At 46.9% G+C, this 19,929-nt stretch overlaps 1 protein-coding gene across 3 annotated transcripts in view; it reads right to left on the reverse strand.

The window, feature by feature from the left end:
• The window catches only part of ptpro (protein tyrosine phosphatase receptor type O), a 131,893-nt gene extending 119,073 nt beyond the window's left edge, over positions 1-12,820 (reverse strand). For all 3 annotated transcript variants that reach the window (XM_090201468.1, XM_090201467.1, XM_090201478.1), the window contains exon 1: positions 11,512-12,820. In XM_090201468.1, the coding sequence (XP_090057594.1) occupies positions 11,512-11,580 (69 nt within the window). In that variant the 5' untranslated portion in view covers positions 11,581-12,820. The remainder of the gene's footprint in view (positions 1-11,511) is intronic.
• Between the last annotated feature and the right edge of the window lie 7,109 nt (positions 12,821-19,929).

The following is a 19,929-nucleotide window of genomic DNA, read 5'->3' on the forward strand; positions in this document are numbered from 1 at the left end:
TCCTTCATATTTTTACATCTGAGCTCCTAGAGTGGCTCTCCTTCATATTTTTACATCTGAGCTCCTAGAGTGGCTCTCCTTCATATTTTTACATCTGAGCTCCTAGAGTGGCTCTCCTTTATATTTTTACATCTGAGCTCCTAGAGTGGCTCTCCTTCATATTTTTACATCTGAGCTCCTAGAGTGGCTCTCCTTCATATTTTTACATCTGAGCTCCTAGAGTGGCTCTCCTTCATATTTCTACATCTGAGCTCCTAGAGTGGCTCTCCTTCATATTTTTGCGTCTGAGCTCCTAGAGTGGCTCTCCTTCATATTTTTGCGTCTGAGCTCCTAGAGTGGCTCTCCTTCATATTTTTACATCTGAGCTCCTAGAGTGGCTCTCCTTCATATTTCTACATCTGAGCTCCTAGAGTGGCTCTCCTTCATATTTTTACATCTGAGCTCCTAGAGTGGCTCTCCTTCATATTTTTACATCTGAGCTCCTAGAGTGGCTCTCCTTCATATTTCTACATCTGAGCTCCTAGAGTGGCTCTCCTTCATATTTCTACATCTGAGCTCCTAGAGTGGCTCTCCTTCATATTTTTACATCTGAGCTCCTAGAGTGGCTCTCCTTCATATTTTTACATCTGAGCTCCTAGAGTGGCTCTCCTTCATATTTCTACATCTGAGCTCCTAGAGTGGCTCTCCTTCATATTTTTACATCTGAGCTCCTAGAGTGGCTCTCCTTCATATTTCTACATCTGAGCTCCTATAGTGGCTCTCCTTCATATTTTTACATCTGAGCTCCTAGAGTGGCTCTCCTTCATATTTCTACATCTGAGCTCCTAGAGTGGCTCTCCTTCATATTTTTACATCTGAGCTCCTAGAGTGGCTCTCCTTCATATTTCTACATCTGAGCTCCTAGAGTGGCTCTCCTTCATATTTTTACATCTGAGCTCCTAGAGTGGCTCTCCTTCATATTTCTACATCTGAGCTCCTAGAGTGGCTCTCCTTCATATTTTTACATCTGAGCTCCTAGAGTGGCTCTCCTTCATATTTTTACATCTGAGCTCCTAGAGTGTCTCTCCTTCATATTTTTACATCTGAGCTCCTAGAGTGGCTCTCCTTCATATTTTTACATCTGAGCTCCTAGAGTGGCTCTCCTTCATATTTTTACATCTGAGCTCCTAGAGTGGCTCTCCTTCATATTTTTAAATCTGAGCTCCTAGAGTGGCTCTCCTTCATATTTTTACATCTGAGCTCCTAGAGTGGCTCTCCTTCATATTTTTACATCTGAGCTCCTAGAGTGGCTCTCCTTCATATTTTTACATCTGAGCTCCTAGAGTGGCTCTCCTTCATATTTTTACATCTGAGCTCCTAGAGTGGCTCTCCTTCATATTTTTACATCTGAGCTCCTAGAGTGGCTCTCCTTCATATTTTTACATCTGAGCTCCTAGAGTGGCTCTCCTTCATATTTTTACATCTGAGCTCCTAGAGTGGCTCTCCTTCATATTTTTACATCTGAGCTCCTAGAGTGGCTCTTCTTCATATTTTTGCGTCTGAGCTCCTAGAGTGGCTCTCCTTCATATTTCTACATCTGAGCTCCTATAGTGGCTCTCCTTCATATTTTTACATCTGAGCTCCTAGAGTGGCTCTCCTTCATATTTTTACATCTGAGCTCCTAGAGTGGCTCTCCTTCATATTTTTACATCTGAGCTCCTAGAGTGGCTCTCCTTCATATTTCTACATCTGAGCTCCTAGAGTGGCTCTCCTTCATATTTCTACATCTGAGCTCCTAGAGTGGCTCTCCTTCATATTTTTACATCTGAGCTCCTAGAGTGGCTCTCCTTCATATTTTTACATCTGAGCTCCTAGAGTGGCTCTCCTTCATATTTCTACATCTGAGCTCCTATAGTGGCTCTCCTTCATATTTTTACATCTGAGCTCCTAGAGTGGCTCTCCTTCATATTTTTACATCTGAGCTCCTAGAGTGGCTCTCCTTCATATTTTTACATCTGAGCTCCTAGAGTGGCTCTCCTTCATATTTCTACATCTGAGCTCCTAGAGTGGCTCTCCTTCATATTTTTACATCTGAGCTCCTAGAGTGGCTCTCCTTCATATTTCTACATCTGAGCTCCTAGAGTGGCTCTCCTTCATATTTTTACATCTGAGCTCCTAGAGTGGCTCTCCTTCATATTTTTACATCTGAGCTCCTAGAGTGGCTCTCCTTCATATTTTTACATCTGAGCTCCTAGAGTGGCTCTCCTTTATATTTTTACATCTGAGCTCCTAGAGTGGCTCTCCTTCATATTTTTACATCTGAGCTCCTAGAGTGGCTCTCCTTCATATTTTTACATCTGAGCTCCTAGAGTGGCTCTCCTTCATATTTTTACATCTGAGCTCCTAGAGTGGCTCTCCTTCATATTTTTACATCTGAGCTCCTAGAGTGGCTCTCCTTTATATTTCTACATCTGAGCTCCTAGAGTGGCTCTCCTTTATATTTCTAAGTGTTCCACTTCGCCAGCCAGCACCTCACCTAAATAGGTGTTCCACTTCACCAGCCAGCACCTCACCTAAATAGGTGTTCCACTTCACCAGCCAGCACCTCACCTAAATAGGTGTTCCACTTCACCAGCCAGCACCTCACCTAAATAGGTGTTCCACTTCACCAGCCAGCACCTCACCTAAATAGGTGTTCCACTTCACCAGCCAGCACCTCGCCTAAATAGGTGTTCCACTTCGCCAGCCAGCACCTCACCTAAATAGGTGTTCCACTTCACCAGCCAGCACCTCACCTAAATAGGTGTTCCACTTCACCAGCCAGCACCTCACCTAAATAGGTGTTCCACTTCACCAGCCAGCACCTCGCCTAAATAGGTGTTCCACTTCACCAGCCAGCACCTCACCTAAATAGGTGTTCCACTTCACCAGCCAGCACCTCACCTAAATAGGTGTTACACTTCACCAGCCAGCACCTCACCTAAATAGGTGTTCCACTTCACCAGCCAGCACCTCACCTAAATAGGTGTTCCACTTCACCAGCCAGCACCTCGCCTAAATAGGTGTTCCACTTCACCAGCCAGCACCTCACCTAAATAGGTGTTCCACTTCACCAGCCAGCACCTCGCCTAAATAGGTGTTCCACTTCACCAGCCAGCACCTCGCCTAAATAGGTGTTCCACTTCGCCAGCCAGCACCTCACCTAAATAGGTGTTCCACTTCACCAGCCAGCACCTCACCTAAATAGGTGTTCCACTTCACCAGCCAGCACCTCACCTAAATAGGTGTTCCACTTCACCAGCCAGCACCTCGCCTAAATAGGTGTTCCACTTCACCAGCCAGCACCTCGCCTAAATAGGTGTTCCACTTCACCAGCCAGCACCTCACCTAAATAGGTGTTCCACTTCACCAGCCAGCACCTCACCTAAATAGGTGTTCCACTTCACCAGCCAGCACCTCACCTAAATAGGTGTTCCACTTCACCAGCCAGCACCTCACCTAAATAGGTGTTCCACTTCACCAGCCAGCACCTCACCTAAATAGGTGTTCCACTTCACCAGCCAGCACCTCATCTAAATAGGTGTTCCACTTCACCAGCCAGCACCTCGCCTAAATAGGTGTTCCACTTCACCAGCCAGCACCTCACCTAAATAGGTGTTCCACTTCACTAGCCAGCACCTCACCTAAATAGGTGTTCCACTTCACCAGCCAGCACCTCACCTAAATTGGTGTGCGTTTCGCTAATATCAGCCGACACCTCATTACTGATGGTGGACCAATTCAACACCTCATTACTGATGACTGGACCAATACAACACCTCATTACTGATGACTGGACCAATACAACACCTCATTACTGATGACTGGACCAATACAACACCTCATTACTGATGACTGGACCAATACAACACCTCATTACTGATGTCTGGACCAATACAACACCTCATTACTGATGACTGGACCAATACAATACCTCGTTACTGATGACTGGACCAATACAATACCTCGTTATTAGGCCCTATAATGCCTGATGGCTGGACCAATACAACATCTCGTTACTAGGCCCTATAATGCCTGATGACTGGACCAATACAACACCTCGTTACTAGGCCCTATAATGCCTGATGGCTGGACCAATACAACACCTCGTTACTAGGCCCTATAATGCCTGATGGCTGGACCAATAAAACACCTCGTTACTAGGCCCTATAATGCCTGATGGCTGGACCAATACAACACCTTGTTACTAGGCCCTATAATGCCTGATGGCTGGACCAATACAACACCTCGTTACTAGGCCCTATAATGCCTGATGGCTGGACCAATACAACACCTCGTTACTAGGCCCTATAATGCCTGATGGCTGGACCAATACAACACCTTGTTACTAGGCCCTATAATGCCTGATGGCTGGACCAATACAACACCTCGTTACTAGGCCCTATAATGCCTGATGGCTGGACCAATACAACACCTCGTTACTAGGCCCTATAATGCCTGATGGCTGGACCAATACAACACCTCGTTACTAGGCCCTATAATGCCTGATGGCTGGACCAATACAACACCTCGTTACTAGGCCCTATAATGCCTGATGGCTGGACCAATACAACACCTCGTTACTAGGCCCTATAATGCCTGATGGCTGGACCAATACAACACCTCGTTACTAGGCCCTATAATGCCTGATGGCTGGACCAATACAACACCTCGTTACTAGGCCCTATAATGCCTGATGGCTGGACCAATACAACACCTCGTTACTAGGCCCTATAATGCCTGATGGCTGGACCAATACAACACCTCGTTACTAGGCCCTATAATGCCTGATGGCTGGACCAATACAACACCTCGTTACTAGGCCCTATAATGCCTGATGGCTGGACCAATACAACACCTTGTTACTAGGCCCTATAATGCCTGATGGCTGGACCAATACAACACCTCGTTACTAGGCCCTATAATGCCTGATGGCTGGACCAATACAACACCTCGTTACTAGGCCCTATAATGCCTGATGGCTGGACCAATACAACACCTCGTTACTAGGCCCTATAATGCCTGATGGCTGGACCAATACAACACCTCGTTACTAGGCCCTATAATGCCTGATGGCTGGACCAATACAACACCTCGTTACTAGGCCCTATAATGCCTGATGGCTGGACCAATACAACACCTCGTTACTAGGCCCTATAATGCCTGATGGCTGGACCAATACAACACCTCGTTACTAGGCCCTATAATGCCTGATGGCTGGCCGGTGGTGGTTGATGGTATGCCCTGTGTGGCGTGGCATGACGACGCGCTCGTGTGTGTGTGTGTGTGTTTGTTTGTGTGTGTGTGTGTGTGTGTGTGGCGCGGCAGCCTCAGAGCCAACGTTTAATCAGGGTCAATTAGGGATGTGGAGAAAAACACATTTTGTTCTTTCCCTTTCACACACACACATACACACCAATTTTTCTCAGGAGGCAAACCAACCATGTCATATGCAGAGCAGAAGAAGAGATCATGTGAGAAGAGAGGGAGGAGGAGGAGGAGGGGAGAGGAGAAGAGAAGAGAGGAGAGGAGAGGAGAGGAGAGGAGAGGAGAGGAGAGGAGAGGAGAGGAGAGGAGAGGAGAGGAGAGGAGAGGAGAGGAGAGGAGAGGAGAGGAGAGGAGAGGAGAGGAGAGGAGAGGAGAGGAGAGGAGGAGGGTCTTGGTTAGTGTGTGGTGTCTTTCACGTTCCCTCTGACTACTAGGTCAATCCCTGGGACAACAGATTATTTCTGTTTCACAGCAATTATTTATCTACTGGGAGAGGAGAGGAGAGGAGAGGAGAGGAGAGGAGAGGAGAGGATTTATAACGCCAAAATGTAACACTTGTTCACAAAAAATATTGTTCTCACACATTAGTGTTATTTAACACTGTAAATGAAAGGAATGAATGGCCTTTTGGGTGGATTCTTCCTCTAACGTATCAAACACCAACAGGAACAGGAAGGAGAGGTTGGTTAACGTATCAAACACCAACAGGAACAGGAAGGAGAGGTTGGTTAACGTATCAAACACCAACATCACAACAGGAAGGAGAGGTTGGTTAACGTATCAAACCCCAACATCACAACAGGAAGGAGAGGTTGGTTAACGTATCAAACACCAACATCACAACAGGAAGGAGAGGTTGGTTAACGTATCAAACACCAACATCACAACAGGAAGGAGAGGTTGGTTAACGTATCAAACACCAACATCACAACAGGAAGGAGAGGTTTGTTAATGTATCAAATAATAACATCACAACAGGAAGGAGAGGTTTGTTAATGTACCAAGTACTAACATCACAACAGGAACAGGAAGGAGAGGTTTGTTAATGTACCAAATACTAACATCACAACAGGAACAGGAAGGAGAGGTTTGTTAAAGTACCAAATACTAACATCACAACAGGAACAGGAAGGAGAGGTTTGTTAAAGTACCAAATACTAACATCACAACAGGAACAGGAAGGAGAGGTTTGTTAATGTACCAAATACTAACATCACAACAGGAACAGGAAGGAGAGGTTTGTTAAAGTACCAAATACTAACATCACAACATCACCGGGGACAAACTACCTGCCCTCCTACACCACCCGATGTCACAGGAAGGCCAAAAAGATCATCAAGGACAACAACCACCCGAGCCACTGCCTGTTCACCCCGCTATCATCCAGAAGGCGAGGTCAGTACAGGTGCATCAAAGCTGGGACCGAGAGACTGAAAAACAGCTTCTATCTCAAGGCCATCAGACTGTTAAACAGCCACCACTAACATTGAGTGGCTGCTGCCAACATACAGACATGAAATCATTGGCCACTAATAAATGGATCACTAGTCACTTTAAATAATGTTTTCATACCCTACATTACTCATCTCATATGTATATACTGTACTCTATACCATCTACTGCATCTTGCCAATGCCGCTCGGCCATCGCTCATCCATATATAGTTATATGTACATATTCCTATTCCATCTCTTTAGATGTGTTTTTATTAGGTAGTTGTTGGGGAATTGTTAGATTACTTGTTAGATGTTACTGCACTGACGGAACTAGAAGCACAAGGATTTCTCTACACTCACATCTGCTAACCATGTGACCAATAACATCTGCTAACCATGTGTATGTGACCAATAACATCTGCTAACCATGTGTATGTGACCAATAACCTCTGCTAACCATGTGTATGTGACCAATAACATCTGCTAACCATGTGTATGTGACCAATAACATCTGCTAACCATGCGTATGTGACCAATAACATCTGCTAACCATGTGTATGTGACCAATTACATCTGCTAACCATGTGACCAATAACATCTGCTAACCATGTGTATGTGACCAATAACATCTGCTAACCATGTGTATGTGACCAATAACATCTGCTAACCATGCGTATGTGACCAATAACATCTGCTAACCATGTGTATGTGACCAATAACATCTGCTAACCATGTGTATGTGACCAATAACATCTGCTAAGCATGTGTATGTGACCAATAACATCTGCTAACCATGTGACCAATAACATCTGCTAACCATGTGACCAATAACATCTGCTAACCATGCGTATGTGACCAATAACATCTGTTAACCATGTGACCAATAACATCTGCTAACCAGACGTATGTGACCTGGGGCGGCAGGGTAGCCTAGTGGTTAGAGTGTTGGACTAGCAACCGTGGCAAATTCAAATCCCCGAGCTGACAAGGTACAAATCTGTCGTTCTGCCCCTGAACAGGCAGTTAACCCACTGTTCCTAGGCCGTCATTGAAAATAAGAATTTGTTCTTAACTGACTTGCCTAGTTAAATAAAGGTTAAAAAAAAATGATTTGAGTAACTGTTTTTTTGTAATCCCTTACATCTAATCCCTTACATCTAATCTGTTACATCTAATCCGTTACATCTAATCCGTTACATCTAATCCGTTACATCTAATCCCTTATATTTAATCCCTTATATTTAATCCCTTATATCTAATCCCTTATATCTAATCCCTTATATCTAATCCCTGACATCTAATCCCTTACATCTAATCCCTGACATCTAATCCCTGACATCTAATCCCTTACATCTAATCCCTTATATCTAATCCCTTATATCTAATCCCTGACATCTAACCCCTTACATCTAATCCCTTACATCTAATCCCTTATATCTAATCCCTTATATTTAATCCCTTACATCTAATCCCTTATATCTAATCCCTTACATCTAATCCCTTACATCTAATCCCTTACATCTAATCCCTTACATCTAATCTGTTACAACTAACCCCTTACATCTAATCCCTTATATCTAATCCCTTATATCTAATCCCTTACATCTAATCTGTTACATCTAACCCCTTACATCTAACCCCTTACATCTAATCCCTTATATCTAATCCCTTATATTTAATCCCTTACATCTAATCCCTTATATCTAATCCCTTACATCTAATCCCTTACATCTAATCCCTTACATCTAATCCCTTACATCTAATCCCTTATATCTAATCCCTTACATCTAATCCCTTATATTTAATCCCTTATATCTAATCCCTGACATCTAATCCCTTATATTTAATCCCTTATATCTAATCCCTGACATCTAATCCCTTATATTTAATCCCTTATATCTAATCCCTGACATCTAATCCCTTACATCTAATCCCTGACATCTAATCCCTGACATCTAATCCCTTATATCTAATCCCTGACATCTAATCCCTTATATCTAATCCCTGACATCTAATCCCTTATATCTAATCCCTGACATCTAATCCCTTACATCTAATCCCTGACATCTAATCCCTTATATCTAATCCCTGACATCTAATCCCTTATATCTAATCCCTGACATCTAATCCCTTATATCTAATCCCTGACATCTAATCCCTTATATCTAATCCCTGACATCTAATCCCTTACATCTAATCCCTTATATCTAACCCTTTACATCTAATCCCTGACATCTAATCCCTTACATCTAATCCCTTATATCTAACCCTTTACATCTAATCCCTGACATCTAATCCCTTATATCTAATCCCTTACATCTAATCCCTTATATTTAATCCCTGATATCTAATCCCTTACATCTAATCCCTTACATCTAATCCCTTACATCTAATTCCTTACATCTAATCCCTTACATCTAACCCCTTACATCTAATCCCTTACATCTAATTCCTTACATCTAATCTGTTACATCTAACCCCTTACATCTAATCTGTTACATCTAACCCCTTACATCTAATCCCTTACATCTAATTCCTTACATCTAATCTGTTACATCTAACCCCTTACATCTAATCTGTTACATCTAACCCCTTACATCTAATCCCTTACATCTAATCCCTTACATCTAATCTGTTACATCTAATCCCTTACATCTAATCCCTTACATCTAATCCCTTACATCTAATCCCTTACATCTAATCCCTTACATCTAATCCCTTACATCTAATCTGTTACATCTAACCCATTACATCTAACCCTTTACTCCCCAACCCTGGTGGCAACACACAACGCAGAATGTATTTTACACAGAGAATTTCTGTCAGGATACTGGTGAAAATAGGTCTTGTCTTCGACTCAAAATAATGTTGATTCCTTTCTTGAGGCACAAGAAATCTTATTTGATAGTCTACATGGTTTAAAAAGACCCTAGGATGTTACATTGTATCAAGTCTACATGGTTTAAAAAGACCCTAGGATGTTACATTGTATCAAGTCTACATGGTTTAAAAAGACCCTAGGATGTTACATTGTATCAAGTCTACATGGTGTCTCCTGACCCCTCCTGTCTCAGCCTCCAGTGTTTACTCTGCAGTAGTTTATGTGTCGGGGGGCTAGGGTCAGTTTGTTATATCTGGAGTACTTCTCCTGTCCTATTCGGTGTCCTGTGTGAATCTAAGTGTGCGTTCTCTAATTCTCTCCTCTCTTTCTTTCTCTCTCTCGGAGGACCTGAGCCCTAGGACCATGCCCCAGGACTACCTGACATGATGACTCCTTGCTGTCCCCAGTCCACCTGGCCGTGCTGCTGCTCCAGTTTCAACTGTTCTGCCTTATTATTATTCGACCATGCTGGTCATTTATGAACATTTGAACATCTTGGCCATGTTCTGTTATAATCTCCACCCGGCACAGCCAGAAGAGGACTGGCCATCCCACATATGCTCTCTCTAATTCTCTCTTTCTTTCTCTCTCTCGGAGGACCTGAGCCCTAGGACCATGCCCCAGGAATACCTGACATGATGACTCCTTGCTGTCCCCAGTCCACCTGACTGTGCTGCTGCTCCAGTTTCAACTATTCTGCCTTATTATTATTCGACCATGTTGGTCATTTATGAACATTTGAACATCTTGACCATGTTTTGTTATAATCTCCACCCGGCACAGCCAGAAGAGGACTGGCCACCCCACATAGCCTGGTTCCTCTCTAGGTTTCTTCCTAGGTTTTGGCCTTTCTAGGGAGTTTTTCCTAGCCACCGTGCTTCTACACCTGCATTGCTTGCTGTTTGGGGTTTTAGGCTGGGTTTCTGTACAGCACTTTGAGATATCAGCTGATGTACGAAGGGCTATATAAATAAATTTGATTTGATTTGATTTAAAAGACCCTAGGATGTTACATTGTATCAAGTCTACATGGTTTAAAATACCCTAGGATGTTACATTGTATCAAGTCTACATGGTTTAAAAGACCCTAGGATGTTACATTGTATCAAGTCTACATGGTTTAAAAGACCCTAGGATGTTACATTGTATCAAGTCTACATGGTTTAAAAGACCCTAGGATGTTACATTGTATCAAGTCTATATGGTTTTAAAAGACCCTAGGATGTTACATTGTATCAAGTCTACATGGTTTTAAAAGACCCTAGGATGTTACATTGTATCAATGTGTTCTGTGTGAGAACCCCTGCTGTTATGCCGTAGCCTCGGGCCTGCAGCATCATGTACCCATCCTGTTGTCTGTTTGGAAATGATGTAGTGCCCGAGTCGAGGCCCAATTCAGTCTGGATGGAACGGGAATCTCATTCTAGTCAGACAGGTGGGATCGGAATGTAACCTGTTTCAGGGCTGGATACACTGTATCGGAAGTCTATAGTTGTGATATATATGATACCAGAAGCTGTATCCTTCCGTTCTACCTCTGCTCGATGATGATGTCAGTCTACTGATGCTGACATAAAGTGGAATCACACACACACACACACACACACACACACACAGCCTCACAGTCGAATGACCCAATTTAGCCTGGAGAAACATTACAGAAACCAGACCCAGCATGCCATACCGTGTTATCTCCAGACGTGGACCACATTTAGCACGATAATAGGAATAAAAGTATTAGAACGGTGGCGTTTTATCCATAAATACACGTTGAAAGGTTATCCTCGGGACATTAGAGCAGAGGCTGTTCCGCTACAACCCAGACAGTCATGCTTCATGTGCCGTCAGACATGCGGACCATCTCTCTCTCTATTGATCAGTAATTATTGAATAGAAACGGGTTCTTACCTGGATAGAGCACAGCAGATATAAAACGCGAGGCACCGATGAGATCATGGTATCTCTACTGTTGTTCATGGAAAGGAGTCGATCTGGCTTCTGTTCTCAGGGGTCGCCGGAGATTTGCACATCCAGACAATGGCGAATTTTCTGCACCAACAGACCATCGAGCTATCCTCTCTCTCTCTCCGCAGACCCTGGGTGCACAATAGTCTCCGCTCTCTCCCCTCTCGGTCCTCCTAAACGTGCGTTTAAATCATCCACTTGGTGCCGTTCCTGTGTCAGAACGCCCCGATATGGGCCATATCTGAAACGTAGGGTGTCGATTTTTCAACAGCCGTCCTAACATCCGCGATGGGTCGGCGAAATGGATGGAGGGAGTAACGCGGCAGTGGCCATCATTTAAGGGACGAAACGAGCAGAGGCAGCCTGATCCTACAAACGGAAGGAGAGCAGAGACAGAGGCTGCATTCTCCTCTCTCTCTCTCTTTCTCTTTCCCTCTCTCTTTCTCTTTCTCCAACGCCCCGCCCAAATCTGTACAGAGGGAGGCTGGAACAGCACCAGCTAGCTACTATCACCATCAGATAGAAGGATGAATGGAGAGAGGGAGGGAGGAACAGCACCAGCTAGTCTACTAGCTAGGCTACTATCACCATCAGATAGAAGGATGAATGGAGAGAGGGAGGGAGGAACAGCACCAGCTAGCTACTATCACCATCAGATAGAAGGATGAATGGAGAGAGGGAGGGAGGAACAGCACCAGCTAGCTACTATCACCATCAGATAGAATGATGAATGGAGAGAGGGAAGGAGGAACAGCACCAGCTAGTCTACTAGCTAGGCTACTATCACCATCAGATAGAAGGATGAATGGAGAGAGGGAGGGAGGAACAGCACCAGCTAGCTACTATCACCATCAGATAGAATGATGAATGGAGAGAGGGAAGGAGGAACAGCACCAGCTAGTCTACTAGCTAGGCTACTATCACCATCAGATAGAAGGATGAATGGAGAGAGGGAGGGAGGAACAGCACCAGCTAGTCTACTAGCTAGGCTACTATCACCATCAGATAGAATGATGAATGGAGAGAGGGAGGGAGGAACAGCACCAGCTAGTCTACTAGCTAGGCTACTATCACCATCAGATAGAATGATGAATGGAGAGAGGGAGGGGGAACAGCACCAGCTAGCTACTATCACCATCAGATAGAATGATGAATGGAGAGAGGGAGTGAGGGAGGAACAGCACCAGCTAGCTACTATCACCATCAGATAGAAGGATGAATGGAGAGAGAGAGGGAGGAACAGCACCAGCTAGTCTACTATCACCATCAGATAGAAGGATGAATGGAGAGAGGGAGGGATGGAGCGGAGATCTCTGTTTAATGTCTGCTGATTGACTGCATCTGCCCCGCGCTCAGATCAATATGTTTAGCGCTATAACAGGGTTACAACAGGTTAACAGGGTTTGGTAATAGGCTATTGGACCTAATTGAATCCTCCAACATTAACAGTGTAAATTGAAGTATTGTGTTAATTTAATTGAATGCCCCCCTTCTCCGGTGATGAGCCTATATTATATAACATGAATCGCCTGCATTACAGTAGTCTGTGCTCTTATTTTGAGAAAGGGATGTTGAGGGAAAATAAATCATATTGATTTCTTTATTTCACAGAACATCCCTGGGAGTGAATGGAAAAGGGTTTTTGAAGACAACATTGGATCAGATTATCCCCTCCTCCATAATCTCACTTGAAGGAATCTTCTACAGAGTTTCTCAGTCTATCATAATGGTTTGTTTGTTTCAGTAGTCTGCCGTTATGTTCTGGATTAGATTCTAAAGGGGCGGCAGGGTAGCCTAGTGGTTAGAGTGTAGAGGCGGCAGGGTAGCCTAGTGGTTAGAGTGTAGAGGCGGCAGGGTAGCCTAGTGGTTAGAGTGTAGAGGTGGCAGGGCAGCCTAGTTGTTAGAGTGTAGAGGCGGCAGGGTAGCCTAGTGGTTAGAGTGTAGAGGCGGCAGGGTAGCCTAGTGGTTAGAGTGTAGAGGCGGCAGGGCAGCCTAGTGGTTAGAGTGTAGAGGCGGCAGGGTAGCCTAGTGGTTAGAGTGTAGAGGTGGCAGGGTAGCCTAGTGGTTAGAGTGTAGAGGCGGCAGGGTAGCCTAGTGGTTAGAGTGTAGAGGCGGCAGGGTAGCCTAGTGGTTAGAGTGTAGAGGCGGCAGGGCAGCCTAGTGGTTAGAGTGTAGAGGCGGCAGGGCAGCCTAGTGGTTAGAGTGTAGAGGCGGCAGGGTAGCCTAGTGGTTAGAGCGTTGGACTAGGAACTGAAAGGTTGCAAGTTTCAAATCCCCCAGCTGACAAGTTACAATGCTGTCGTTCTGTCCCTGAACAAGCAGTTAACCCACTGTTCCTAGTCTGTCAATGATAACTGACTTGCCTAGTTAAATAAAGGTCATAAAATCCACCCTGTCGCAGGAACTTCCCGTTAAAACCCCATCTTGATGTCTATCATAGTGTTTAAAAAGGACACAATCATTTTGAGAGTAACCCTCCAAAAAGTCACACATAAACCGTTTTCATTTCCATTTGTATTTGGAAGATAAATGTTTGTTTGTTGGGCTTCAGAAATGTGACAGAAAAAGTGCCTCAGGCCTTGAAAAAAGAACAGCTGTAACCGATTGAACGTATAAGGGGACATCCGTGAACAAATACTGTTGTCAAGACAACAACCGCGCCAGCGCAACGAGAAGGGCTTAACTCAGGCGTTCAAAAGCGCAAATCAGACCGAGAGCCCAATGCTTCAGATAGAGATTGTTTTCTAAACTAAAACTCCTAATGAACTATGCAGAAGCAACAGTTACAGGGATGGTAAAACATCTTGATTGCCGTAGCAACATCAGGGAAACTGGGAAGAAGGGAGTGGTGCTTGAAATACAGAAGTTCTGCAACATGTTTAATTGAGCCTCTCATTCTACTTAATTGCTGGCCTCAACACCTTACCAAAATAGATGACCTGAGTAGGAAGCTCTGTGAACAGGTCGTCTGTGTACTGGACTGGCTGAATGAATACACCTCTTGATGCTCTTGGACACATCGTGAGTGATGTGACCCGGAGTCATAGGGTGTTTTGGGTCTTACAACATCAGACGCCCTCGCCCAGGTGATCCACCCGAGGTTGATCAGACACTGACTTGTGTCCAGGAGGCATTATGCTGCTTCCCATGGATCTCCTCTCTTGATCCAGGGGTATCTGGAGGCTTTTTCAGCTGCCTCGATGGTGCTACTGATGGATCTCCTCCTCTTCGCTCCATTGATGCCGAGTGTACTGTAGGCTCTGTAGAGGGATCGCCCAGCAAACCCCTGCAGCCTACCTAGATAGGCATACACCTAGCCTTCCAACCCTGCTTCCGGCAGGGGTTTGCAGTCAGTCCCTCGTCCTTGGCCCTCTTCCTCCCGTACGCCTCCTCAAGACGATCTTCTGAAGGGACTGTCAGCTCCAGAATAATGATGGTCTTTGTGGACTCTGAGACCAGGGTGATGTCTGGTCTCAGGGTTGTCTTGACAATGTGCTGCGGGAACAGCTGCTTCTCCAGGTCTGCTGTCAGCTGCCAGTCCTGAGCAGTAGCTAGGATCCCCGCTGGTGGTTTGGGTTGCTCTCCAGCTCGAATGAAAGTGATCTTGTGACCGGTGGGCCGGAGCTCGCTGACTCTTGCTGATTCCTGTGCAGATTACTTCTGATTGGTCCTGTGACCGGTGGGCCGGAGCTCGCTGACTCTTGCTGATTCCTGTGCAGATTACTTCTGATTGGTCCTGTGACCGGTGGGCCGGAGCTCGCTGACTCTTGCTGATTCCTGTGCAGATTACTTCTGATTGGTCCTGTGACCGGTGGGCCGGAGCTCGCTGACTCTTGCTGATTCCTGTGCAGATTACTTCTGATTGGTCCTGTGACCGGTGGGCCGGAGCTCGCTGACTCTTGCTGATTCCTGTGCAGATTACTTCTGAATGGTCCTGTGACCGGTGGGCCGGAGCTCGCTGACTCTTGCTGATTCCTGTGCAGATTACTTCTGATTGGTCCTGTGACCGGTGGGCCGGAGCTCGCTGACTCTTGCTGATTCCTGTGCAGATTACTTCTGATTGGTCCTGTGACCGGTGGGCCGGAGCTCGCTGACTCTTGCTGATTCCTGTGCAGATTACTTCTGATTGGTCCTGTGACCGGTGGGCCGGAGCTCGCTGACTCTTGCTGATTCCTGTGCAGATTACTTCTGATTGGTCCTGTGACCGGTGGGCCGGAGCTCGCTGACTCTTGCTGATTCCTGTGCAGATTACTTCTGATTGGTCCTGTGACCGGTGGGCCGGAGCTCGCTGACTCTTGCTGATTCCTGTGCAGATTACTTCTGAATGGTCTTGTGACCGGTGGGCCGGAGCTCGCTGACTCTTGCTGATTCCTGTGCAGATTACTTCTGATTGGTCCTGTGACCGGTGGGCCGGAGCTCGCTGACTCTTGCTGATTCCTGTGCAGATTACTTCTGATTGGTCTTGTGACCGGTGGGCCGGAGCTCGCTGACTCTTGCTGATTCCTGTGCAGATTACTTCTGATTGGTCTTGTGACCGGTGGGCCGGAGCTCGCTGACTCTTGCTGATTCCTGTGCAGATTACTTCTGATTGGTCCTGTGACCGGTGGGCCGGAGCTCGCTGACTCTTGCTGATTCCTGTGCAGATTACTTATGATTGGTCCTGTGACCGGTGGGCCGGAGCTCGCTGACTCTTGCTGATTCCTGTGCAGATTACTTCTGATTGGTCCTGTGACCGGTGGGCCGGAGCTCGCTGACTCTTGCTGATTCCTGTGCAGATTACTTCTGATTGGTCCTGTGACCGGTGGGCCGGAGCTCGCTGACTCTTGCTGATTCCTGTGCAGATTACTTCTGATTGGTCCTGTGACCGGTGGGCCGGAGCTCGCTGACTCTTGCTGATTCCTGTGCAGATTACTTCTGATTGGTCCTGTGACCGGTGGGCCGGAGCTCGCTGACTCTTGCTGATTCCTGTGCAGATTACTTCTGAATGGTCTTGTGACCGGTGGGCCGGAGCTCGCTGACTCTTGCTGATTCCTGTGCAGATTACTTCTGATTGGTCCTGTGACCGGTGGGCCGGAGCTCGCTGACTCTTGCTGATTCCTGTGCAGATTACTTCTGATTGGTCTTGTGACCGGTGGGCCGGAGCTCGCTGACTCTTGCTGATTCCTGTGCAGATTACTTCTGATTGGTCCTGTGACCGGTGGGCCGGAGCTCGCTGACTCTTGCTGATTCCTGTGCAGATTACTTCTGATTGGTCCTGTGACCGGTGGGCCGGAGCTCGCTGACTCTTGCTGATTCCTGTGCAGATTACTTCTGAATGGTCTTGAGAACCTGGTCATGGCGCCAGCGATAACGGCCCCCTCCCAGAGCTTTAGGACAGCAGTTTAGAATGTGCCCCAGTGTCCTGTGTGTCCTGGTCGTGCTGGTGTGGGGGTATAACATCAACCTGTGTGTCCTGATCGTGCTGGTGTGGGGGTATAACATCAACCTGTGTGTCCTGATGGCATCTGGTGTGGGAGTATAATATCAACCTGTTTGTCCTGGTCATGCTGGCGTGGGGGTATAATATCAACCTGTGTGTCCTGGTCGTGCTGGTGTGGGGGTATAACATCAACCTTTGTGTCCTGATGGCGTCTGGTGTGGGGGTATAATATCAATCTGTGTGTCCTGGTCGTGCTGGTGTGGGGGTATAACATCAACCTGTGTGTCCTGGTCGTGCTGGTGTGGGGGTATAACATCAACCTGTGTGTCCTGGTCGTGCTGGTGTGGGGGTATAATATCAACCTGTGTGTCCTGGTCGTGCTCGTGTGGGGGTATAATATCAACCTGTGTGTCCTGGTCGTGCTCGTGTGGGGGTATAACATCAACCTGTGTGTCCTGGTCGTGCTGGTGTGGGGGTATAACATCAACCTGTGTGTCCTGATGGCGTCTGGTGTGGGGGTATAACATCAACCTGTGTGTCCTGGTCGTGCTGGTGTGGGGGTATAACATCAACCTGTGTGTCCTGGTCGTGCTGGTGTGGGGGTATAACATCAACCTGTGTGTCCTGGTCGTGCTGGTGTGGGGGTATAACATCAACCTGTGTGTCCTGGTCGTAATGGTGTGGGGGTATAACATCAACCTGTGTGTCCTGGTCGTGCTGGTGTGGGGGTATAACATCAACCTGTGTGTCCTGGTCGTGCTGGTGTGGGGGTATAACATCAACCTGTGTGTCCTGGTTGTGCTGGTGTGGGGGTATAATATCAACCTGTGTGTCCTGGTCGTGCTGGTGTGGGGGTATAATATCAACCTGTGTGTCCTGGTCGTGCTGGTGTGGGGGTATAATATCAACCTGTGTGTCCTGATGGCGTCTGGTGTGGGGGTATAATATCAACCTGTGTGTCCTGGTCGTGCTGGTGTGGGGGTATAATATCAACCTGTGTGTCCTGGTCGTGCTGGTGTGGGGGTATAATATCAACCTGTGTGTCCTGATGGCGTCTGGTGTGGAGGTATAATATCAACCTGTGTGTCCTGGTCGTGCTGGTGTGGGGGTATAACATCAACCTGTGTGTCCTGGTTGTGCTGGTGTGGGGGTATAACATCAATCTGTGTGTCCTGATGGCGTCTGGTGTGGGAGTATAATATCAACCTGTGTGTCCTGGTTGTGCTGGTGTGGGGGTATAACATCAACCTGTGTGTCCTGGTCGCGCTGGAGTGGGGGTATAACATCAACCTGTTTGTCCTGGTCGTGCTGGTGTGGGGGTATAACATCAACCTGTGTGTCCTGGCCGTGCTCGTGTGGGGGTATAACATCAACCTGTGTGTCCTGGTCGTGCTGGTGTGGGGGTATAACATCAACCTGTGTGTCCTGGTTGTGCTGGTGTGGGGGTATAATATCAACCTGTGTGTCCTGGTTGTGCTGGTGTGGGGGTATAACATCAACCTGTGTGTCCTGGTTGTGCTGGTGTGGGGGTATAATATCAATCTGTGTGTCCTGGTCGTGCTGGTGTGGGGTATAACATCAACCTGTGTGTCCTGGTCGTGCTGGTGTGGGGGTATAACATCAACCTGTGTGTCCTGGTCGTTCTGGTGTGGGGGTATAACATCAACCTGTGTGTCCTGGTCGTGCTGGTGTGGGGGTATAACATCAACCTGTGTGTCCTGGTCGTGCTGGTGTGGGGGTATAATATCAACCTGTGTGTCCTGGTCGTGCTGGTGTGGGGGTATAACATCAATCTGTGTGTCCTGATGGCGTCTGGTGTGGGAGTATAATATCAACCTGTGTGTCCTGGTCGTGCTGGTGTGGGGGTATAACATCAACCTGTGTGTCCTGGTCGTGCTGGTGTGGGGGTATAACATCAACCTGTTTGTCCTGGTCGTGCTGGTGTGGGGGTATAACATCAACCTGTGTGTCCTGGTCGTGCTGGTGTGGGGGTATAACATCAACCTGTGTGTCCTGGTCGTGCTGGTGTGGGGGTATAATATCAACCTGTGTGTCCTGGTCGTGCTGGTGTGGGGGTATAACATCAACCTGTGTGTCCTGATGGCGTCTGGTGTGGGGGTATAATATCAACCTGTGTGTCCTGGTCGTGCTGGTGTGGGGGTATAATATCAACCTGTGTGTCCTGGTCGTGCTGGTGTGGGGGTATAACATCAATCTGTGTGTCCTGATGGCGTCTGGTGTGGGAGTATAATATCAACCTGTGTGTCCTGTTCGTGCTGGTGTGGGGGTATAACATCAACCTGTGTGTCCTGGTCGTGCTGGTGTGGGGGTATAACATCAACCTGTTTGTCCTGGTCGTGCTGGTGTGGGGGTATAACATCAACCTGTGTGTCCTGGTCGTGCTGGTGTGGGGGTATAACATCAACCTGTGTGTCCTGGTCGTGCTGGTGTGGGGGTATAACATCAACCTGTGTGTCCTGGTCGTGCTGGTGTGGGGGTATAACATCAACCTTTGTGTCCTGATGGCGTCTGGTGTGGGGGTATAATATCAATCTGTGTGTCCTGGTCGTGCTGGTGTGGGGGTATAACATCAACCTGTGTGTCCTGGTCGTGCTGGTGTGGGGGTATAACATCAACCTGTGTGTCCTGGTCGTGCTGGTTTTGGGGTATAACATCAACCTGTGTGTCCTGGTCGTGCTGGTGTGGGGGTATAACATCAATCTGTGTGTCCTGATGGCGTCTGGTGTGGGGGTATAATATCAACCTGTGTGTCCTGGTCGTGCTGGTGTGGGGGTATAATATCAACCTGTGTGTCCTGGTCGTGCTGGTGTGGGGGTATAACATCAATCTGTGTGTCCTGATGGCGTCTGGTGTGGGGGTATAATATCATCCTGTGTGTCCTGGTCGTGCTGGTGTGGGGGTATAACATCAACCTGTGTGTC

The sequence above is a fragment of the Oncorhynchus mykiss genome, chromosome 15 (assembly GCF_057628025.1).
Source record: "Oncorhynchus mykiss isolate SJ-2025 chromosome 15, ASM5762802v1, whole genome shotgun sequence".
In the NCBI taxonomy this organism is placed as follows: Eukaryota; Metazoa; Chordata; class Actinopteri; order Salmoniformes; family Salmonidae; genus Oncorhynchus; species Oncorhynchus mykiss.